The 25,593-nt window shown below is 32.6% G+C and overlaps 1 protein-coding gene across 4 annotated transcripts in view; it reads right to left on the reverse strand.

Annotated features, from left to right (window-relative positions):
* Positions 1–5,488: 5,488 nt before the first annotated feature.
* LOC145256192 (G patch domain-containing protein 11-like) overlaps positions 5,489–25,593 on the reverse strand; it is a 59,165-nt gene continuing 39,060 nt past the window's right edge. For 2 of the 4 annotated variants that reach the window (XM_080114797.1, XM_080114796.1), the window contains exons 2-6: positions 24,698–24,921; positions 21,654–21,907; positions 19,412–19,531; positions 10,748–10,829; positions 5,489–6,879 (exon numbers count right to left, since the gene is read on the reverse strand). In XM_080114797.1, the coding sequence (XP_079970923.1) occupies positions 6,824–6,879; positions 10,748–10,829; positions 19,412–19,531; positions 21,654–21,907; positions 24,698–24,921 (736 nt within the window). In that variant the 3' untranslated portion in view covers positions 5,489–6,823. The remainder of the gene's footprint in view (positions 6,880–10,747; positions 10,830–19,411; positions 19,532–21,653; positions 21,908–24,697; positions 24,922–25,593) is intronic. The other 2 variants (XM_080114798.1, XM_080114800.1) reach the window with 1 other exon arrangement.

Genomic DNA, 25,593 nt, shown 5'->3' on the forward strand with positions numbered 1-25,593 from the left:
ATCAGGAGCAGTATCTGACCTCAAGGACGCTCGGCCTGGAAACAAATTTGGTGGAAATTTACTTCGTACATGATTATGCATGGAGTCAATCAGAAGAAAGGGGGAATGTGTCATAGCAACTCCTGATTGGCCGGCTGGGACCGGGGAAACTTCACTTTCTACCCATCCACCTGATTATATAAACTTATGTAAGAGCGTTTTTTATTAGTTGAGTGCAGTTCCCAAAAAGCCCCTGACTGCATCTAAATTACGCTGACTTTGAGGTTCTGCTGTTCTTGCAAGCTGAATAACATTTTCGTCACATAGCATAATTTGTATAAACAAAACAAAATAGTTTTCTGTGCGGCGAAAAAAAATCCTGACTTACTGCAACAAAGGCTTCCCCCACCCCCTACATCCACCTCTGCTGACTGTTTGTGATAACATAGAAGGAAAAGAAAAGTCAAATTCACATAATTGTGTCGATGTTTATGATATACGAAAATTGAATCTGGAATTATGGATGACCATTCTTGAAGTGGAAGCGATCTCGGAAGCAGATGATATGACACCTGTTGAACTGTGGATTCTGTAGTGATTTCATTTCAACTGTCTATACAATTATCTTGTACAGTGGTATTTTATTAGTTCCATCGGTCACAGATGATGTGACGTGTTGACTGTGGATGATGAAGTGATTTAATTTCAACTACATATACCTTTATCTTTGTACAGTGGTATTTTATTAGAACTTTGTAGTTATATAGTTTCTGTTAATATATTTTTATAAAAAAGAAAACCAACAACTGGAGTTTTTACTTATTGCTTCTACAAAGGAGTTTGCATTGCGACCAGACCGGACGATCAACTGGAGTTATTTTTTTATTAACTATCTATCAGGAGACGCCTAAGAGAGGGCTGTGGCCTGCAAATCCACAACAACAAACACAACGTGGCATAGTCTCCCTTAATTAACAGATTTTTCTTATTGAAAGAAAGAAACCAGAAACTCTCATCAAACTGTCTCTGTGTAGACAATCAGGCCAAACTATCATGCTGTGAGAGTTGTTTTACGTGACCAGAATACCTGTTGAACTTTTTTGGCCGTTCTGTGATCGGAAAGGCCTTACACAAACTCATATACCAGCTTGCCTCCCCAAGTGGGGCACATCAGGTTACAATGGTATAAGTAGTCATGATATTCATGCGTGCATGGATGGGAGCAGGGACACCAGGTGTTGTTTTACAAGTGAATTTTAGGCAGCAATTGGGTTTTAAAAGATGCGGTATCTCAGCAATTAATAACTGGACAATATATTCTGGGAGTAGTGTCACTGGTAGAGTGCATCCATGAGATGCTTTATTCCCCCCCCCTCTTCAATAATGATGGCACTTTGTGAAATTTGCTTCTAAGAGTAATATTTTCCTACAGTAATGCATCTCTCAGGACACTATATTTCTTTAATCAAGATCTGTGTGATCTAATTGTTTTGGCTATGATTTGGACGCTTGAGTGGATTTTGTAGCTCAGTGATCTGAGAAACTTTGGTCATCATGTTGCACAAGTTTGCTTCCCTTTATCGATGTTCTCTTAGTCTTTATAACCTGGTTAGCTTACCAGGTGAATGCTCCTAGATAATTATATTCAATACATTTATTCAATATTAAATAACTCACAGATGGTTGATATTGCTCTTGACATATCAAAGGTTTTTGATAGGGTATGGCATAAAGGTCTACTTCACAAAATCTCCAGCTGGAAATGTCTTCTCAATCATTAAATCATTTTTGTTTGGTAGGTTTATAACATTGGTTGATGGGCAGAAATCAGAAGCTCACAGTATTAAAACTGGCATCCCGCAGGGTTCCATTCATCAATAATCTCCAATATCATATTCTTAGATCGTTCATAGACAATTATGCAGACAACACTTCAAAGGCTGGAAATGACTAAGATTTCTCTGATTCTCTCTTCTGATCTGGAACACATGGTGTGATGGGGAAAAGGGTGGCTGGTTAATTTTGATGCATCTAAAACCAAGCTTCTCTCTTTCCATCATCAACACTTTAACCATCTGGCTCCAATTGAAATGAATGGCTCTCATCTTAGAGAAGCTCCAGGTTTCGAAAAGCTTCTGAGTCTGACCTTCACTCCTGATCTAAAGTCGCCTCATGAATTCTAACTTTTAAAGGTAGAATTCATGAGGTAACTTTAAAATCGGAATCAGTAATTGTATTGAAATCAGGAACTTAGAACAGAATCTGTAATTGTATTGAAAACGAGAAAAATATTGGAAAGCGACAATATTAAAAAGGGTTAATGTACTACAGGAATAAATGTCAAAATTTAGACGGTGGAAAAGAGGGGAAAGAAAAGACAGAGAAAAAAAAAAAAAGAAAAGGTTAGGGAGGAAAATGGGAAGAGAATAGCGTTCAAACTGTGTTAATTGCTTGTAGAAGTCATAAAAGAAAGGCGATTGATAAGAAATATTCTGAATTTTCTCAAAGAAAGCCTGTAAGTTATTTTCTTGGCAATAAAACAATCAAATGGAACTTGATAATAAATTCACTTTCCAAAGATTTGTGAAATAAAAAATTGGCCAATAAAATTGGTCCTTTATTCAACCGTTGAAGTATCCTTCTCAAAGGTGGTCATGTCACAGAGCGTGTCCAGACAAAAGCATGAGTCCCTTGACCACTATTGAAACCAATTATCAACAGAACAAGATATTGGGCAGACCGATCGGCACCGGTAATCAAATTTTTAAGCATGTCATGCATTATCAAAAACTGAAAAGGCCATACACATCCATTATGGTGATTTTTGATTAAAATACCTGCTAATAAAATCTTTGTGTGGTTGGAACTGATAATATAAAAGAAGAATTGTGATTTTGTCTCTGCCATGGTAGCAAGGGAGGATAGAAAGTAGATGGAGAAGGAGTTAGGGTTGATGACTAAACTTGAAAAAACACCCAGATTTTACCAAAAGGTGCCAGCCAGACAGTTGAAATGTGATAAATATGAAGAACCAAAGATTGAAAACCAGTCGAGCACCTATCATGGAAATAACAATTGAATAGTGAAAGATTAGCAACGTCTTTTCTACGTGAAATGGGCTGTTCAGTAATTCAACTTAATTAAAAAACAAAATACAGAAAAATGTATATACCCGACACAGAATGTAGACGTCATATTTAAAAAATCACATCAGTTGGTCAAGTACTTTTGTTTTAACAAAATCAAATTTTATGAGTAAGTAAAAAGTCTTGTGTTGCCATCTTGAAAAAAAAAAAAAAAAAAAACAAGAGCAGATAACTCTACAATAGTTAAAACTTGCAAGATCTTCCCCACTAGATTGCAAAATCAATATTTATACTCTGCCAAAGCAAAAAAGAATGCTGAGAGTAGCCCCTCTCCAGACGTAGTATCATAAGGAAATCTCTTTCTTATATAGATGGAGGAGAATATACGGCATAATCATGTTTAACACATGAGTTACCGTCAGATCACCGAAGTTAAGCAGCGATGAGCCTGGCCAGTACTAGATGGGTGACCATTTGGGACTTCTAGGTGCTGTATATGCTTTTTCGGCATTGTTTCCAGTCATCCTGGACTTTTCTTCGCCACTGGACTCAAGCAGTGCCGATTCAGAAGAGGTGTGGTTGCAGATTGCGCAACTCTTGCCACATAATTGCATGCGCAGCTGCCTCTACAGGGGGTATCCTTTGTCTTTCGAGACTGAACGGAGGCATTGGGGAGGATTGCATATTTTCACTTCAGTCTATCACCAATTTCATCTTCAACTACATCTCCTTTAACCACAAAAAGGAATTATTACAAAGCTTATGAACATTAACATCTAAATGAACCACGCTTACATATGTGCATGCATTCATGTATCAACACTCAAATCATATAAACTTTAACGCTTCAAATTTCTCTTACATCATTTATTACTAGCGAGACTCAGCAGAAATTCCACAATGTTTCCTACATTAATCTTGATAATTTACTATTAATAAGATTCCTTTTGAAATAAGAAATGTTTTCCAGAGTTAATACTATTAAGGAAAAAAAGGTTCTTGTCCAGAATTCAACCTAATTAAAAAACAAAAATACAAAAAAAATCATTATTATATATATATATATATATATATATATATATATATATAATAAAGGCTGCGGCGTTCTTTGGGTTGTGTATATATATATACATACCCGACATGGAATGCAGATGGCGTATTTCAAAAATCATGCAAATTGATCAAGTACTTTTTTTATGATTAAGAAAATCAAATAATATGAGTAAGCAAAAAGGGACTGCCTTGTGTTGCCATCTTGAAAAGACAAGGGCAAATAACTCCACAATAATTAAAACTTGCAAGATCAGCCTTGTAATGCTAACGATTTCACTGCTTAAAAATGATTTTCTTATAAAGTAAATTTTTTGTATAACAAAAAAAAAAAAAAAATACTTAATTAACTTACGGAATTTTTGGAATCTGTTCTGTATCGGGTCTGTACATCATAAAATTTTTCTATATTTTTGTTTTTCTTATTTAGGTTGAATCGTGGACTTGTACTGAAAACAAAAAATTGCTTTTTTTTATTCTTCCATAAAAACTAATTGTCATTGTCGACTAAATAGGCTTTGAATGAAACAAAAATGTTTGTCCGTATTTTATTTATTTGAAATTCTAGAATTGAATTCTTAGAACGATAAATATTTTCTGCTTTTTTACTGTGAAAAGAATTTTCAGTTGAATATTCTTTAAATGAATAAAACAAATGCCAGTTTTTGAAATACATTTATTCAGAATTGTACTGTTTTAGTCGACATGATGATAATTAGATTTTTAAACAATTCATGGTTCTTGTCCAGAATTCCCCCATTAATATATGAAAATAAAGAAAAATCTGCATAATGTATGCACTCACGAATAAATAAAAATATCATATTCCAAAAGTCACATAAATTGATCAAGTAGTTTTATTTTTAAAACAGGAAATAAAATTTAATGAAGATCCAACAAGTTACTGTCGCGCTGACATTTTGAAAAAGATCTTAAAATACTCAACAACAATTCATACTTACTAGATTTATGTTGTATGCCATGAATTAATTCAAAATTGTTTACAAAGAAAATCATTTTTAAGTGATTAATGGGAGTTAATTGCTTAAGTCATTTTCTTTATAAAAATAAAACTAATTGAGCATTTTATGTGATTTTTGGAATATGATATTTTTATTTCATTAGAGATACATACACTATACAAATTTTTCTTTGTTTTTTTTTATATAGGACAAATTCTATACCCAATTCATTTTAAAATGAAAAGTCAAAAATTTTTACATATTGATATCAAATTACCAATCCCAATTTTGTGGATCGAATGATGTCATTTCTTTTATGTGGGTGAAAGGTGATAACATGTGTTTGTAATGTTCATACACAAGACCATTTTGATGAATGTAAAACATTGTGCTGATAAAAAATACATCAACTTGATGGATTTAGGGTTTTATTTTTAAATCTTTTAGCAAAAACATTCCCAGTAATGCTGTAAAATATTGGATAAAAAAATGGTAAAAAAAATGTTGAATATCACAATTGAATTCCTTCTACAACCTCATTCTTTTTTCACAATTATTACACTGGGAAAAATGCCAACTCATCCCCATGAAAGTAACAAGCATTTATTTATAAAAAAAAAGTTAGTTTTTTGTTTATTTATAGAAAGGTATTAATAACTTATTCTCTTGTACATTTCTCCAGCTCTCCTAAACATTATCCCAATCTAATAATGCTCAACCAAAAGTGATTCGTTTCTTTTCTATTTTTCTATTCATTCCTCCTCTAGTTGGATTTTTAAATTTTTATGTTTCTCCAGCTCTCCTGAATACAGTCCCAGTCTAATAACTCCAAACCCAAAAATGATAATGGAATATACATATATACTCTCAATATTTGTTGTTTCTTCTGCGGCTGTTGGTTCCTTTTGAAACCAGATTTTTGTTTAGTTTTTATCAAACGCATTTATGGACAAATGTCTTAATGCCTATTTATTTGCTTTTCCGCAAGGACAAAGTTAGATACAAAATTAGTTTTTAATGTATGGGAAATCCAGCTCCTAAAAAAAGGGACTTTTGGAATTGGGCGAAAAATAAAATTGTCTCAGTCTAGAAGGACTGAGCTTTCACCAACCGAGTACAGGGCAGATACTACACTTTGAATTATTACTTTGCAGAAAATATTTTTGAAAATTACATTTACAACAAATTAGACATAAGGCCATTAAAAGCGTTGGTCATCCTTGTTTAAAAATAATAGAAAATGTTTATTCTACTCTTAACTAGAATCCTCTCACCAAAATACCACACTTACACTAAGGACTTAAATTAATTTTAAATGTTTTTGTTCATAAATATAGAAATACAAGGATTTTATCGGCATGAAAGAAGGAGTGAGAAAAGAATAACAAAACAATATTGGTTAGTAAGACTCTCACAACTTTTTCTAAATAACAGTGATCCCAGCTCGAAGCCCGAGAAGTCAGATGTCTACCTTATTGTCACTTACTTCAATATTCCATTTTCATATTCAAAATCTAGACCCATATTATCACAGCTAAAACAGTATTATTAGACTGGATTACTGTTCAGGAGAGATGGAGAACAATTATTGGTTATTTGGACCATCCATAATTTTTTAAATCTGATTTTCATGAAATAAAATGCTTGCTGGACAGATATCTAGAATCATAATTTCTTCAAAGAATTCTTTTTTTTTTTTCATTTATTTCCTGCAATTTTATAGCGTGTGGAGTAAAAGATCCATGCTTAGTCGTGATCCGACCGAGAACTTCCTGGGCAATTGTTCCATAAGTCTTTTACACCTGAAAAAAACAAAAACAAAATTTATAAATTGTGATAATAACAATTCAGATCTAAATTCTATTGATTCGATTGATAATTTTATTTGAACAAAAAATTCTTATTAAATCAATATTGAAATAATGTTACTTATTCAATTTACAACCCAATCTCTGATAGATTTGCATGCGCCATTTTGTGGCAAGTTACATAAGCAGCTGAAAGTTGCTGAAGCAATTATCCAATTAGCAGGCAGAAGAAAACAAGTATAAATAAAAGCATGAAATTCATTAAATGAAATAAAAACTTTTTAAACAAAAAATGAATTCAACATATTTTGTCTATGTGACCCCCCCCCAACTTTACTCATGTAATGGTTTTCTATTTAGAAAGCCATTCTTAAATGAGGAAGGGAGGGAATGCCGTATTTTGGATTAATCATCTGACAATCTTCTCATTGGCAGTGAACATATATATATATATACATATATATATATATATATATATATATATATATATATATATACATATATATATATATATGTATGTTCTAGCTGTACTTGGCCACACGTTTAAACGAAAAGCAAGCAAAAAAGACAAAATATATGTTTATTATGTTTATGTTCTCAATACTTGTGGATACACAATATTTTGAGACTTGTTAAATCAAACGCCAACAAATTGTGAAGTGCAATACCTTAAATAAAAAAATGGTGCATCCTGTAGGCTGACAGAGGGGAAAACATAAGGGTTTAATTTTACTATAGAAATGTATGTGAGCACGCACTGGGGAATCTTGTACATTCAAAAATTTAGCCGATTTTCTTTTTGCATGAAAGTATAATATTTTATCATAAATAAATCGATGGAAAAATGGAAAAGAAAACTGTTCAGAGATTAAACCAACAAAGTGGGAGGCTTATGATAATTCAGACGGAAATAAACAAATGAGAAAAGAATATAAAAATATTGTAAGTTTTGAAAAAAGGAATTAGTTTGGCAAACTGTTTTTTTTTTAAATATCCTTATTTTCGCATTTTTGAGAGAAAATATTGCATTTAAATATATTTAATAAAAATGTACGTAAGCATTTTGTTTCCTTTTCATTAATGTAGCAAAATTCAGAAAGCAAAATAATGATGTTCAAGTGTAATCAATAGTATCTAATGAATTGCCATGTAAATAGCATAAAACTCATGAAAAAACGATAAAGTATAAATTGATTAATAAAGAAAATAGTTGTTGAAGAAATTAGAAATGTTCTTTTTATTTACAGCACATGTCACATGACCAAAACAAACATAGTCGAAATTTGTTTTTTTTTTTTAATCTTTGAAGACGTAACTTAATGCGAAATGACAATTAGGTGGATAGCATTTTGGTACATTTTTTTTATTGACAAAAGGAGTTTTTGTTTTTATTTGAGATGCATGTTCAACCAAACACATAAACATACGCAAGGGAAATATGCCTAGTGAGAGATAGAGAGGGGGAGGGGGATAATCTATTTACAGAGTGTTGATTCCATAGAACAATAGCAAACGGCAGTCTGAAAGATGAAAATCAACTAATGTATCATATGAACACACACACACACACACACACGACTGTAATGACCTAAGCATTAAATGAACTTGACGGCGAGTAAAATAATATGTCTGTTATTGACGCCATATTTTAATTTTAGTAACCATTCATTTATAAAGGGAAGAACTGCATTCCAGAATATGAGAATTTTCAGAGCTCAGCTAATCAGAGTGGATGGACTTTGGCAAGAGAGCCTTTATTATTTATCAATAGGAAATTGAAAAGATTTTGTTAGGTCTATGCTTTCTTGAGCCAGATGAGATGTAATTACAGAATCTGTTCCAGTGACAACTGGTAGCAGTAGTAGGACTAATTATTTAGAGAGAAAAATCGGTACTCCTTCCTCTATAGATGTTGCAATTGTGATTGTGTTGCTCATAGGATGAAATGTAGTATTTTAATATCACGACTAAATGTGTCTAAAATGGTGTTCAAAAGCTACATAAGATAGTCGTTATTAGCCTAGATGTATTGAATTTGTATGCAGCATCTGTTGTGGCAAATCTATGCTACTTTGGTCCAGAGGGGAATATCTGCAGTCATTTTAGCAACACAAGTTGCTGGAGACTGGATCGTCAACTGGATAAGTACCAAAATAATGACATTAATTGCGAATTTAAAAAATGAATTTATGGAAGTATTCGCACCGAACCTGGGAAAAATGTAGACAAATGGCCACGGAATTAAGATTAAAGTGGAATGTACAACCAATTTTCAAAAGAAAACACAGCACGCTATTTGCATCGCTGGAAAAAAATCGACCAGGTGCTCCACAGATTAGAAAATGTGGGCATTCTATCAAAAATAGAATACAGTCAATGGGCTGCCCTCGTGGTCTATGTGAAAAAAAAATCAGGGAAAATCTGTGTTATGACAGATTTGTTGACGGGGTTAAATGCATCTTTGGAGGACTTCCATTATCCCCTGCCAAGTCCGGAGGAAGTTTTTACAAGACTAAATGGTGGTCAGATTTTCTTGAAAATCGACCTAAGCAATGCATATTTACAGATTCCAGTTAAAAATGAGAGTGCTAAATTACTCTGCATAAATACCCATCGAGGTCTTTACAGATACGAAAGATTAGTGTTTGCCGTTAAAGTCACGCCTGCCATTTTTTTAACAGGTTATGAACATGATGCTAGATGGCCTTGACTTTGCCATTGCATATCTGGATGATATTATTGTAATCAGCAGTAACAAGGAACAGCACAAAGACCATAATATGAAATATTCAGATGAATACAGGATTTTGGATTTAAAATCAAGAAAACAAATGTGAATTCTTCCTGCAGAAAATAAAATATTTGGAGCACATAATTGACAAGAATGGCAGACATCCAGACCCAGAGAGAGACGCTGCCATAAAAAACATGATGACACCGGAAATTACTAGCCAACTGCAAAGTTTCCTAGGGTTCGCTAACTATTACCAGTGCTTCATTCCAAAAATGCATGAACTGCAGGCACCTTTGAACAAGATTTTGAAAAGGATAAACATTGGGAATGGACTGCCGAGTGTCAGTCAGCGTTTGAGGAAATTAAAAAGGTGTTACCATCAGACCTTTTTCTTCACACTTTTTAACCCAAAATTAGATATCACAGTGGCTAGTGATGCTAGTCAATACGCATAGATGCATGTCTGCTACATAAGATGCCAGATGGGTAAAAAAAAACTGACTGCCTATGCATCCAGAACACTGCTCCCGACCAAAAAACAGTACTCACAGGTAGAAGAAAGCGGGTTTTGGCATTATTTATGCAGTCTCAAAATTTCATTGTTACCTGCATATTAAGCATTTTACACTGCAAACAGTTCATAAGCCCCGTCTTCAAACGTATGACTGAGGATCAAAAAGAGTTACCTCAGAAAGAAATAGAGCCTATTGAAACCGTCTATGACACGTTTGATATTGAGCCTCCCCAAATCACATCAGAACCATGACGTTGAGGCAGAAAAAGGAAAATCACCGAGCTCGTCATGGTCCACTCAAAGAAGAAAAAATACTGATATACCGTCCGGAGTTATCAGTTTGGGAGGTGTGGGAGGGGGGGGACTAATCTATGTTACCTACTAACAGACTATTCCAATCTCAATAAATATCAGAAGCTGCAAGGTGTCAGTTGATATCTAGGTCGTTCATCGGCTGCAATGAATGAATGAATCTCTTCTATGCTTTGCAATACATGCTGTTACTTTATTTCTGTTTTTCTTTGCAACCCATAAGAGAGCTCTAATAAGACTAACTTTACTTTATTTAGAATGTTAAATAGTTTTCCGAGTTGCATAATTAATATTTTGCTTACCTTTGAATTTGATTCCGCACCATATACAATAAGAATAATTGTTTCGTAGATAATCAGTCAGCAATTCCAGTTTTTCTGGCGGCTAAAAAAAAAAAGGGAAGAAAATGATCATCAAATTGGACACTTTGAGAGAAATATGAAAGTTTCTAATCAAGCAATATTGCAAGCTTCCTCACTTGCCAGGTTGAACATTTTCTGGGAGTTACTATATTGTTAAATAAACTGTAGGGTGTATTCAAATATGACTCACATAGTAGCAGAGTCGTTAAGAATGCTACATTGGAGTTACCTGTATCCAGAGTCCAAACTGTTCAACCAGTGGTAGAGTTATATACACCACACTGATGAGTATTAGTGAACATGAAACATACATTTATGTCATTGGATAATAAATATTTATTTATACAAAATAATTACACACATGTGTAATTATTATACACATATATATATATGTGTGTGTGTGTACACTAATTTTTTCTTTTTCATGGAAAATGAAATAATTGTTACTAACAATAAATTTTGTTTTAAAAATAATAAACATGTATTTAATCATTAACAGAAAACTTTCATTAGTTAGTGCATTTTATGCAGAGTTTATTCTGTTAAAGAAATTATTTCAAAGTAATGTACATTTTTGCTATGTGTAATCGTACACGTGTGTAGATGTAAATGAAAATATTCTATTAAAAGTTATGATTTTGAATTTTCAACTTTTTCATTAAAGCACTTTGATTAATACTACTACTAATAATAATAACAATATCAAGAAAACTGTTGTGTGTATGTATATATATATATATATATATATATATATATATATATATATATATATATATAACTACTTCATTTACTCACATAAAATTAATATACGAAAGTATAGATTTATTCATAAACTTTAAGTATTTACTTCAAAAGTGCTCAATACATAGGTAGAGCTAGTTAGTAATTTATAAAATATATATGGCAACTAAGCTACACTGAATAATCGGCGTTTCATCCACTCTGGGATTCGTCAGGCTTATGCGCGAATTCTGTGGTTGTTTATCGTTTTTATATGGTCCTCTTTTGTTGAGGGTTTTAGTTAGCCAATCAGCTTTCTAGTATCCACCGCGCCCCTTCCTATCAGATCCTTTGTTCGATAAAATGCATGTTCATTGGCTGATAGAAAGGGGTGCGGTGGATACTAGAAAGCTGATTGGCTAACTAAAACCCTCAACAGAAGAGGACCATATAAAAACAATAAACAACCACAAAATTCGTGCATAAGCCTGACGAATCCTAGAGTGGATGAAACGCTGAATATTCAGTGTAGCTTAATCGCCATATATATTTTATAAATTACTATATATATATATATATATATATATATATAATGAAATGAAAGAATCAGATTTTAAATGAATTGTACAGAATTTTTTAAACAATGTCTGCAAAACTACATTCATTTAGATATAAGGCAGAAAGGATACATAAAACTATTTTAAATACATTATATATATATCAACAGAAAATTATAAAACAGTCAAAATTATCCTTCCTTTGCATATTTTGATATATATAATGTATTGAAAAATATTTTTATGTATCCTTTCTGCCTTATATCTAAATGAATGAAGGTGTTTCAGTTATTCGAACAATATACATATTAGTGATGGGACGATGCCAAAATTTTTCCCGATTCCGATTCCGATCAAAATTTCCGATTCCGATCCGATTCCCGATTCCGATTCCGATTCTTGTAAAATTTATACATATTTAATTAGAGGTTTTTTTTTTTTGTTTTTTCGTAAATTTTCAAATTATTACATAAACCCCTGGTTAATGTCCGCGTATATTTTATCTCAAATGTTTGCCTTGTAATTGATTAAAAATTGTAACACAACAAAACATTTATTTTGATTTTAAAACAAAGCTATATTGTACCAGTTCGTATTTACTGTATAACATGCTACTTACATGAATAGTGGAAAATATTCGAAGATTGGTAGGCAAAATAAGAAAACGATGTAAGAACAATATATTTAACAACGCCACTTAGCAAAGCCACATCTCATTGTTACGAACGAATTTCTAAATAATAATAATACTATTATGAAAACCATTTTTAACGTGAGATTGCGTGAGCTTTCTGTGCTTTCTCTCGCAGCTAAATCCCTATTCCAAAATGAAATATTACTTTTATAGATTACGTGTTAGAACATTTTTTTAATTGGCGGAAAGAAAAGCGATCATTTAGAATTTAGAGTGTAAGATCTGTTTCGAATATAAATTTAACGTAAAATGATCATCATTTCTGGCCATCCTAATTCTTTATGGATATTAACTAAAGTGTTTCCCACTAAATTAAGTTTGGTTTGCAACGTTGTAAAACCATGTGTAATCGCTTAAAAAGTAGACACCCTATCCCCAATAAGCGCACATAATTTAAAATTGGTAACACACTACAGCTCATGTTACGTTATATTTATTTGTGAAACTGACCGTCAATTTTAAATTCCTAATCGTTTTATATTAGTGTTGTGTCGATTAATCGGAATCGGGAATCGGATAAATCGGTAATTTTGGGGGTATCGGAATCGGTATTGGAATCGGAAAAATTTGTGCCTAATTTCCGATTCCCAAATCGATTCTTTTAATATTTTTAAAAAGTTCATTTTAAATTGTTTGTACCGATTATAAATATTTCTTTCTTTTAAACTATTAGTAAAACTAAAGAAGATCTAAACTTATTTTATATGCGTAAAATAAACAAAACAAAAATTGAAACTTTGCGAAAATTCGCTAGGTAACCTTTAGAAGAATGCAGTTTATTTTCAAAGTAGCGAAAGAATTGTCTAAAATTAAAGAAATATTTTGCCCAGAAAAATAATATCAAACATTATTGCTAATTAAATGAAAAGTAGAATATAAAAGTGTTGGGTTTTGTCGGTATGTTTGCTGCTCCCTCACTCGGCAATCGGTATTGACAAATATAACAAGCCGTGCATGCATGGTCCCCCTCTATGTGAGGAGGGGGGATCGAATAAAGAGATAAAAAAGTGATACATAACTGATAAAAAAACAATTTTGAGTGAAAAAAAAATTTTCAAAAGTTTTCAGAAAAATGACTAAGTTCAACTTTTGCTCCACACCCAATATTAGCCCTAAAACCTCCAGGGCTTGTGACTCTGATTTTTCCCAGGGTCAGTGATACTTCCATCAGGTGTATATCAGGTATGCCCATGGTTTTGCCAAGTTTCAGAAAAATCTAATGAATGGATGAAAAGTTATTCTGAAAAATATGTCAATTTTGTCTATTTAGAGTCATTTTGAGGTATTTTTTTTACCTCTTTTGCCCCCATGGGGGAGCTGATTACTTGTAAAAATGGACAAACGGCTATGTTTCAGGCCTTAAGACATGTAAATTTGAGTTCAGCACCATAAAAAAAACACTAAATAGAGATACATAATCACATTTTAGACAAATATGAAAAAAAGAGCCTAAAAAAGGGGTGGTTTTTAGCCCTAAAAGTTCCCGGGAGGGCGCAAACCAGAGTTTTGCCAGGGTCAGCGATACTGAATTTACATTTGCAACAATTGACTTCACATTTTGGACAAGTTTCAGTAAAATCTAATGGACGGGAAAAAAGTTATGGGGCCAAAAGTGTCATTTTTGCCATTTTGGGCATTTTTGACCCCTTTTCAGCCCCTGGGGGAGCAACGAGAGTTTTCTTAAAAAAAAAACTCGATGTTGTGCACATCTACGTATTGGAGTACAACTTGTGGCAAAATTTCAGAAAAAAGTAATGGACGGTTATCCGGGAATCATCCGGACGAACGGACGAACGAACGGACGAACGCCACTGAAAACTATAGTCCCTCTCCGATAAATCGGGAGGGACCAACAAGGAATGGGCAAAATTGTGAAAAGGCTTGGCCTTTGATTTAATTTGAAATATGCTTCCAGTGTGATTTTCTTGGATTCTGCCGGTATTGTTTATGTTTATACTTAAGGATTGCTACGACGGCGCCAATGCCGTCTGAAGCCGAGGCCTCCGTGATATATATATATATATATATATATATATATATATATATATATATATATATATATATATCAAGGAGGCCTCGCTGAAGCCCGCCAATCTCACTCAAAAGTTGAGTTGAAAGTATTATGGTGTAATTAACACCTTCGATGCCGTTGGTTTCGACAACAATACTTTTTCACACCCACTTGCCAAATTTCTCAAGGAGTTTAATATGAAAAGATTTCAAACGAATAGAGTTTTATTTTATTTTCCTGGAGCCACATTGTCTGACACCGTCGCATTTTTCTCGGGTTTCGGAAAAGTTAAAAATATACATGAATATCTCACAATGAATTTATCAAAGTCTGGATAAAATAGATAAAGAGAAAACATTTAGAAATTTTTCAGATTGAAAAAGAAATTATATTTACATTTAAAAGTCCCCCCTCATTGAAATTCTACTTTTGGACGATATTTGTAAACCCACTAAAAACCAAATTATTTTTAGATCTAGGATGAAGCTCTAAACTGTCTTCACGTATTAAAAAAGGGTGCTTGTGCAGTTTACACTATGTTAAAAAAACGAAAAATAAAAAAAAATATATATTCTACGTACTCGTTATGGAATGAAGTTCTCATAAAAAAATCACGTAATTTCATCAAATAGTTTTTATTTTATGCCGTAAAAACGATTTGGGAAATTCGGAATCTTCCTAAAAAAACTGCGATAATTAGTCAAGGGAGCGTAAAACAAAAACTATTTAATGAAATTACGTGATTTTGTTATGAGAACTTCATTCTATAACGAGTACGTAGATCTATAGAGTTTAGTTTTACTAATAGTTTAAAAGAAATAAATATTTATAATCGGTACAAGCAATTGAAAATTAACTTTTGAAAAATATTCAAAGAATCGATTTTGGAATCGGAAATTATACACAAATTTTTCCGATTCCGATGCCGATTCCGATTCCCCGCAAATTACCGATTTAACCGATTCCCGATTCCGATTCCGATTCATCGGCACAACACTAATACATATATATATATATATATATATATATATATATATATATATATATATATATATATATATATATATGAGCAAACAGTTAATGAAATATGTTAAAACCACTTTGAAATGAGTTAAAAACATATTTAATCTGAAAAGGAAACACTAGATAAATGGATAGTCCTTAATCAGCGGAGTTTCAAAGAAATACTCTCCTTCTCATCAGAGGATAGGAATTAGCAAAATGCGGGATCGGATTTTGCATGCAGAAGTATTTGATGAAACAACAAATAAGTCAAAGATCTTACTTGAAAACAAAATAAGTTAAGCAGAGGGAATATGGTAAAGAAAAAGGTGATTACACATGATTGGATAGTCTGGTGGAAGATAAAAAATCCAGTGACGGTAAAATCCAAATGTAAAACTTCAAGAAAGTTAAAAGAATTTCCATTTGTACAAGTAAAATCCAAAGAAATACCGTAATTGGAAGAAGATGGTCCATAATAATCCAAAGGCAGAAATCCATGGAATAATTCACAAAAATGTGTACAAGGAAAAAATAATATTAATAAAAGAAAAATAAGATGTGCTTTTCACTCTACTTCGAGACATAACTATAAATAAAAAAAATCTGGGAAGAGAAAGGAGAGGATAATGTCATTAGGAAATGAACTTAAGTATCAAAATAAAGTTAAGGAGGGGGAAGTGACAAGGAATCCAAGTTGACTAAAAGGAGGAGGAAAGGGGTATATGAGGAGGGGGATAAAGAAAGAAGAGGAAAAGGGAAAAAGAGAGAAAAAGAAAAAAGTTGCAAAAAGGTGTTACTTTTCAGAGCTCTCTCCGAATTGTCACCATATTATCATTCTTTCCATCTCTTGCTCATTGTGTTCTAGTGATCTTCACTCACTTGCATGTAACCTTCATTTTTATTTATAATTGTAATAGAAGTGTCCAGTTGTAACATTAAGTTCCAACCATCAGCCATTACTGTTAGAAATTTGGGTGGCCAATCCTCTGGAGATATCTTTTTCTAGCTCCGTTTTTTTCTTTGTTTAGTTACACAGATAAAGAAAAAAAAAACAGATTCTAATTTTCAACCCGTATAAGGAAAAATACAAGAAATACAGATAATATCTTTTTTATATATGTGGTATGTTGTTTAATAATGTAGCTTTCTGTTTTTATTGAAGATCAAATTTTTTTTTATACATCCAAGTTTATTTGTCACTAGGTATGCAGAAGTATTTCCACTGTTTGAAAGCATTGAAATTTTAGAAATATTTAACACAGTTCAGAGATCAATGAAAATGCAGACTTTTTTACTGCTTTACTCTTTTTCTTTTCTTCTTTATTAACATTATTGTCTCTGAATTATAATTTCTTGTATATCTGACCTCTAAACCAGCCATTTGTGTCTCCAGTATTTCAATCCTAGAAACTGGTCATGGCCATCTCATATACACAACATTGAACCAAAGAAGAAAAAACATATTATGAATAATAACATTATACTTTGTTTTAAAAGCTTTAGAGAAACAAACATTGATCAACTAAAATTGAGTATAATAATAGAAATATATAACCATCGTAGAGATAGAAGACACTGCATTGCATATCTGGCATCACCCTACTCGACCATATCACCAATAAATATTTGACATCTTTCATGTTAGTTTTAACAGTCTAGTCGATTCTTATTTAGATTGGCACTTATGGCGATAAACAAAAATGAAGAAAAACTGTCAGGGAATGAATGAGGTATATTGCAAAAATCACAAAAATCTATCAAGCATTTTCAAAAAAACAAATTTTCTGTTTTTTACTGATATGTGAAGGCTGAAGCCATTTGAACATTCTTCAATTTTTGCTTTTAATTTTTACAAAATGACCTTTCTAAAAAAAAAAAAAAATGTTTTCATAATGTGAAAATTTTATAAAATGACCTTTCTAAAAAAAAAAAAATGTTTTCATAATTTGAAAATTTTATAAAATGACCTTTCTAAAAAAAAAAAAATGTTTTCATAATTTGAAAATTTTATTTAAAAAAAAAATTTTACAAAATGACCTTTCTAAAAAAAAAATGTTTTCATAATTTTAAAATTTTATTTAAAAAAAAAAATACACATAATGTTAATAAATTATTGTTTAATTTTAATTCTTAGGTTTTATTTGTATTTCTGACATTATCAAAAAAAATAAATAAATGAAATGAAAATCGATTGTCTACTGCTGCTTTTTCCCTCACATCAACACAAAGTAAAATTTGATTTTCTTGAATAAAAAACAAACTAATTGATCAAATTACGTAATTTTTGGAATATTTCCTCTTCGTTCCAAACTTTTCTGTATTGTTTTTACTTTTAATTGCTGCTATAAGTGCCAATCTGAATAAGCACCATCTAGTCTTCCCTGCTGACTTAGGACAAAGTGGAAGAAGGTGATTTTGTCTAGACATCTATAGGCAAAGAAGGTTGCTAAACAACTATAGAGCCCTGCTTATCCTTGAAGTATTTTTGCTGTTGTTGCAGAAAGTAAATACATGCCAGTGGTCGCAACTCCTACCAACAAGATGCAGCTTTTTGTTGAACTGTTGATCCTGGCTGTTTACTTAAGAAAGTTACTCCACCTAGCATTGGGTATAGCAAATCTTTAATTTTTGATGATTCATCTGCCTTCCTCTACCATGCTGCAGTCCCATGACTTTGACATTTTGAAAATAAGAGATAGTGCTCTCTGAGGCAGATTACCAATCCTAAGAGAACTGGTTTTGAGGCGCTATACCATTTCTATTTGTAAATAGAAATGGTAAATGGTATAGAGCATAAATGCTTTCTACCATATTTATTTGTTCCTAGCATCTCTGCCACAGGAAGACTAAAAGCTGAGCATTTGTTCGTTTTTGTTTACCTCCCTTTAATTTCATTCCGTTTTTTATTCTACTTCAGCTAATAATGTAATAATCAACATCTTTTAAGGTTGTTGATAATTTTAAAAATCATAAGGTTTGAATGGCAGTTAGTCATGTCAGTGCATATTCTAAGGGAAAAAATGTTTAATAATAAAAAAAAATATCCCGTACTTTGGGATAATTGCACCAAATCCAGTGGTAATTGTGCCAACTAAAAAAAGTGCTCTTTATATGCGTGGTTATCAAAAAAAAAGCGCTCTTTATATGCGTGGTTATCAAAAGAGCACTTGTAGCTAGTTGACGCAATTACCCTGGATTTGGTGCAATTACCCCAAAATACAGTATATAAAACTTAACTGCCTCGGCATCATAGAGATGAAGATGTGCGTTGGATATCAAGCATTACCCTACTCGACCACATCATCAATGATAGCATTCATTAGCAATATAAAGTAGCACCAATTTCTGACAAGCTCTGTGAATCTCAACTACATCGTACTGTTATGTTCTGGGAGTAAATGACAGACTTACAAACTGATAGTTAAGAGCACCCAGTTGAAACAACGTTGAGTCAACACACTTCACCAGGACATGAAACTTGCTAGTGTGCATTCTGATCAAGCACATAACTGAAAAAATGCACAGACTTTGCGATATGAAGCGGGATATAGCTAGAAAGAAGTAGAAGATAAACTTATACACCCACAATTCTAGGATATAACTATTTTTGCACTCACTGTATAAATATCCATGACAGGCTCTGGTGGTTCTTTGCTTTCTTCATCTTCATCTTTGGCGTATTTTTTTTCTAACCAGTGCAGCGGCCAGAAAAACCATTCCTCTGGTTCTTCTATATTCTACAAAAGAAAAAAGGAAAACTGGATGATCCAATTAAACAACAGAACATTTTCATAATCACAATAACTTTTGCTGACAACATGTTGTGCATTGAATGTTGGTTATTTTCAGTGAAGAATCGTTGAAGGACATTCTGAAGGAAGAGAGCTGCCTGGAACACAATACCAAGGGATTACATTCCTGCTACTACAACCTGGTCTCATCAAATCCAGCATCAGCAGATATTTATCAAGTATCAATTTTCCTCATAAGTAATCAAATTCTGATTTTTTCATCCATCGTTTCCAATCCTCTTATAGTATTGTCCATCATCTAACTGACAATAACACTTTATCCTCGAGTGGCTTTTAGCCTCTGTGAATGATGACTCATTAGTATAAAAACATAAAAATGAATAACCAAAGTGTGCAGTCATAAACAATTTTACAGCTGATTCTATTCATTTCAAATTCACTGTCAACAAATGGAAAGCAAGGCAATGTAGAGATGCCTAGAAGTGAAACCTAGCCAGTGAACGTTGAGGGCATGTATAGGGAGAAATGGGACCAAGTAGGAAATAAGGCTGGCTTCACTTTCAGGTGACACCAGTTTAACCTTCACGTTGGTGCGTTTGTGTGGATTTTCGCTACCAAGAGTGCATTTGTTATATATTTACACAACTTTAAAAAATATTTGGATTGATACTTTTATTAAAAAAAATAATAAAATAAAAATAAATCATAATAATAATCATAATAATAATCGTAAGTATTATCATAATAATAATCATAATAATAATCGTAAGTATTTACAAGTATTTTAATATTATTTATTCACGACCAAAATTGATTTTTTTATGGAGAGTGTGTTTATTTACAAATTTTTTAAATAAAACTATTTAAACCAAAATTTGGATTTATATTTTTAACAAATGAAGACTTACAATTAAAAAGTTGATTTTTAGGGGTATTCAGGTCTGTTTTGAACGAATATCATATTTAAAATTGTCACTAGCAAGTAGTTATTTACAAATAAAAAAACAAGTCAATCTAGCCTGGAGTACTGTCCATGCAAGAAAAGTTACTTTATGTTATTTTTATGTCTAAAAGAATTTCTCCTTCACTGATCGACAACAGAAAAAAATGGACGGTTTTCTATTAATTTCAAATTAACCTTCATGCTGGTACGTTATAATAAATCTACTGGATAAGTGATTGGGAGGCGCATAATGAGGAGAAAATCAACCTCAGAAAAGTTATATGTAATAGGTAAAATCAGAAAAGTTATATGTAATAGGTAAAATCAGAAAAGTTATATGTAATAGGTAAAATCAGAAAAGTTATATGTAATAGGTAAAATCAGAAAAGTTATATGTAATAGGTAAAATCAGAAAAGTTATATGTAATAGGTAAAATCAGAAAAGTTATATGCAATAGGTAAAATCAGAAAAGTTATGTAATAGGTAAAATCAGAAAAGTTATATGCAATAGGTAAAATCAGAAAAGTTATATGTAATAGGTAAAATCAGAAAAGTTATATGTAATAGGTAAAATCAGAAAAGTTATATGCAATAGGTAAAATCAGAAAAGTTATATGTAATAGGTAAAATCAGAAAAGTTATATGTAATAGGTAAAATCAGAAAAGTTATATGTAATAGGTAAAATCAGAAAAGTTATATGCAATAGGTAAAATCAGAAAAGTTATATGCAATAGGTAAAATCAGAAAAGTTATATGTAATAGGTAAAATCAGAAAAGTTATACGTAATAGGTAAAATCAGAAAAGTTATATGCAATAGGTAAAATCAGAAAAGTTATATGCAATAGGTAAAATCAGAAAAGTTATATGCAATAGGTAAAATCAGAAAAGTTATATGTAATAGGTAAAATCAGAAAAGTTATATGTAATAGGTAAAATCAGAAAAGTTATATGTAATAGGTAAAAATGATGTTAAAAACGGGATTTTTCACAAAGTTAGAATTAAACAGAGTGAAAAATTCCATTAGAAGTTCAGACTAAGTGTCAGGATATAGCGTCACAGATGAGAAGCAAGACGTGATGATGAAGAAAGAAATTTTTTTTGATCCGTGAGCTGATGATATTGAAATAAAAAATGCAACAGCATAACAACAAAATTCTTACTGCTTTAGCATCCAGTTCCTCACAGACTTTCTGACTATCATCCAAATCCTTCTCAACTTCACGTTGGTTAAATTTTTCACTCATTCGTTTTGTGAAGCCGCTCTGCTCCTGATGGTAAACTTTTTGCCGTTTGTGTCTCATCTCTGCTCTCATTTGACTCATTTCTTCCTGTTTTAATTTTCGTTCGCTATCCATCCCGAGACCTTCGCGGTTGTTTTTCACACTAATACTAATGGGTTCCGCACGACCTTGACCTGCAGAAATAAAATAAAAATTGAAATTTTTATAAGTCATAACATTTTTGGATATCTTTATATCGTTATAACATTTTTGGATATCTTCATTTCTGTAGAAGAAACATATCAACTTTTTTGTTTTTATTTTTTTTAATAGCTGCTTTTTTTTTCTTGTACACCACTAACATGGCATACTGCCATTGAAGTATAAGGGGCTACTATGATAAAAACTAAGTTTATAAGGGCAACCTGGATGAGGAATTGGGCAGCAACATGTGTGTTCACAATGAATATGTATAGAAAGCATTGGAGTCTGTTTTCCTTTTGAACTTTGTTTTATTTTTTTATTCTTGTGTACCCGTGCATACCCTCTCAGTAATCACCACTGCATAGAAAATGATGATACGGCCAGAACTAGAATGAGAAATGAAAGGAGAAATCCACAACACACAATGTTGGGTCAGTGAGTTGTCAAGCGGGAGACGCATAGTCTCACACTAAAACTAAGCTTCTTTCCTTTAACAATTACACAAAACCTTTCCAACCACCAATTAATAACACTCTACCTGAGAATTCATCAAACTCCTCAGCTTAATATTCACAGGCAACATGAATTGGAACAAAGACATTGCTAAGCCTGCTGCAAAGAAGGCGGTTTCTCTCTACCATGCTAGAAAACTATTCATATCTGACAGTATCCAGCATGGAGTATTGTTGCCACACCTGAACTGATGTATCTATCACTAGTCTCTACCTCTTAGACAAGGTTCAAAAGCAGAGTCTCCAGTCTAATATGATCCACACTATCAACCAAGCTCCAACCTTTGTCCAATCAACACAATGTTGCATCCCTGTGCCTGTTTTACAAGTATTTTAATGGAATGTGCTCTGACAAACTCATGGTACTAGTGCCCCCTTGATGCAAATAGCCTCGACTAACCCGACAACCAGCAAAATCCCACCCCTTCACTGTAGAGATTTCTACTAATAGTTTCTTCCCTTGAACTGCTAAACTTTGAAATTCACTCCCAGTCTCCTGCTTCTCTAAGTGTACTAACATGCAGATGTGCCCTTGTAGACATGGCCTCAAATATTAGCACTTTAGATCCAAGTGGCAACGTGTAGAAATGAATAAAAAATAATTAAAAAAAGAAAAACATGAACGGAGATTTTGTCCAACTGAAGAAGGCATTTTGTTTTATATTGTAAAGTTTTTTTTCCAAAAGGGTGGATCACATCAATTTGGCATACCCACTAACAGCCAACAAAATGTATGGAGACGTCACATTAACAAATATTGAAGTACATGCCTGGAATAACAGAAAAGTATCCAAGTGTGAATACAATAGTATCTGGTTGCTGAACGAGATAACAAGATCAAAATAAGAAAGAGAATCAAAAAACAAATTTAACATTGAATAAAATCGTTTATGCTTTTTTAACCTGAAAATCAAGCGAAACAATCTCAGAAAAATAGTTGTTTTTTAAAATCTTTTCACATTTTTGACAATAATTCTTTTACTTTAAGTGTTTTACAGATAATAATTCTTTTACTTTTAAGTGTTTTACAGATAATTAAAAAAAATACTTATTTCCTATCATCATCAGTGACCTTGCTGTTTTAACAGTGTCGGCAACCACGGCTCTCCAAATTGTAGAGTCATGGTAATCTTGGGAAGAAAAGTAAAGATGGTAGTTTCTCGTTGCTTTCTCTCTTGATTCTGGGGTTGCATCTCCTTCAGTGAGTTAAACGTGCCCCCAGACATTAACCTGGAAATTTCTATGATTTGGCACGATACATATAGCGCCTAGCCTTCCCAAATGGTCACCCATCTGGTACTGGCCAGGCTCATCGTTGCTTAACTTCAGTGATCTGGTGAGAATCAGTGTATCAAATAAATTATATAATAATTCATATTTTAGTCAAGGCTGCCATAGACTTGTTATACGAAAACTTTCCAACCAACAATTTCTGGTTTTCAACATTCAAACTACCCAGTCTAAAATTCTCAGGTAACATGAATTGAAATAAAGACATAGAATAAATGCAAAGAAAGTGGGCTCTCTCTAATGTGCTAGAAAACTTCTCACATCTGTCAGTATCCTGTATCCTTATAAAGTCACCATTTGTCCATGCATGGAGTATTGTTGCCAAATTTAGACTGGTGCATCAACCACTAGCCTCTCTCTTGCTCAGTATGCAAATAAGAGTATCTAATCTAATAGGTCACATATTATCAACTAAGCACCAACCCCTGTCCCATCACCATAATCTTGTATCCTCATGATTGTTTTACAAATTCTTCAATGAAATGTACTCTTATTGCACTTGTACCTCCTCAAAGTAAAAACTCTTGATCAATAGGACTAGCAGCAAAATCCCATCCCTTCACTATAGACACCCCAAGATGCTAGAAAGCTTTCTTCCCTCAAGCTACTTACTTTTGAAATCCCCTCTCTGCTACCTGTTATCATGACTGTACCAACATGAAGAAATTTAAATATAATGTGAACAAATATCTTGTTGCACAACTCTCTACTTAAGATGCCCCCCCCCCTATAAACCTAGCCCATAATTCACAGTAATATCTTACATCTCTGTGTCAATATGCCTGATTTGGGGTGAATAAAAATAAAATAAATAAATAAGATATCACGTTGACCATAAGAGGATTTAAATTTTGGATATTCGATTCTATAGGTCGCTACGATATCCATTAAGCGAATTACATGCACACATATATAGTGACAACATTATTGTTAAAGATCTTTTATTTTTAATTGATAGAACAGTTAAGCAAGAGTTACCTTCCTTGCCCAAGGTCATTCCTGGTTTGTAACCCATTTTCGCCAGAAGTGCAAATCCTTTATTATCTTGTCCAATCTTCACGTTCAAGCCGTCCTCACGTACCACCTTTTCACTCTGTTTTTTGAGTTTCAACTTATTCTGTTTGTTTGCAATTTGTGCATTTTTCTCCAACTGATATTGACGACTGGTTGCTTTCGACACCAGACCTGGTCTCACGTTCACACTACAATTGATAACATTCAACTGTCAAAGATTATACAAAATTTAGTGATGCTTCGTATTGCATAATTTTGGAGATGACGATTGAAAATTTGGATTATTTGGACTACTGGTCTCATCTTGGATATTATTCTCGCAATATTTTGATTGATGTAATCTCTGATCTTCTTAAAACACGTCTTTTTAAATCTAAAAAACTTTATGTCAAACTCGGGAATCTGTACGGAATTTTGAATGGAACCCTTTAAGTTATGGACAAGTAGAAGTTTTAAGTAATTTGTGATTATATTCTTAGTATCAATCGTACTGAGGATTGAACCTTCAACCTCCAGAAGACTGTCACTTACTACTGATTATTACTTTACCGCGAGGTAAAATACCAAGTTGAGAAACTTGCAGGACTTATTCTTCTCTCAAGGATAGATGGGACTCTCTTAAGCCGTGGTAGATACCACATCTAGTGATGGCGTCGCAATAAAAAATACTCTTGATAGCCCTGGCAAAGCATCAACTATTCAGCTACTGACAAGATTTGAATTATACTACAAACTCAGTGAGTTCAATCTTGGTTGCGGCCGTGCTGGATGGATGGTTTACTTAGTATTTGGGCTCTTGCAATATAGATTCCAGTGTTTGAAGATTCCAGACGGAATTGAAGAAGATCGAAGACTACATC

Source organism: Euprymna scolopes, chromosome 32 (assembly GCF_053919585.1).
Source record: "Euprymna scolopes isolate OS-2025 chromosome 32, ASM5391958v1, whole genome shotgun sequence".
Lineage (NCBI taxonomy): Eukaryota > Metazoa > Mollusca > Cephalopoda > Sepiida > Sepiolidae > Euprymna > Euprymna scolopes.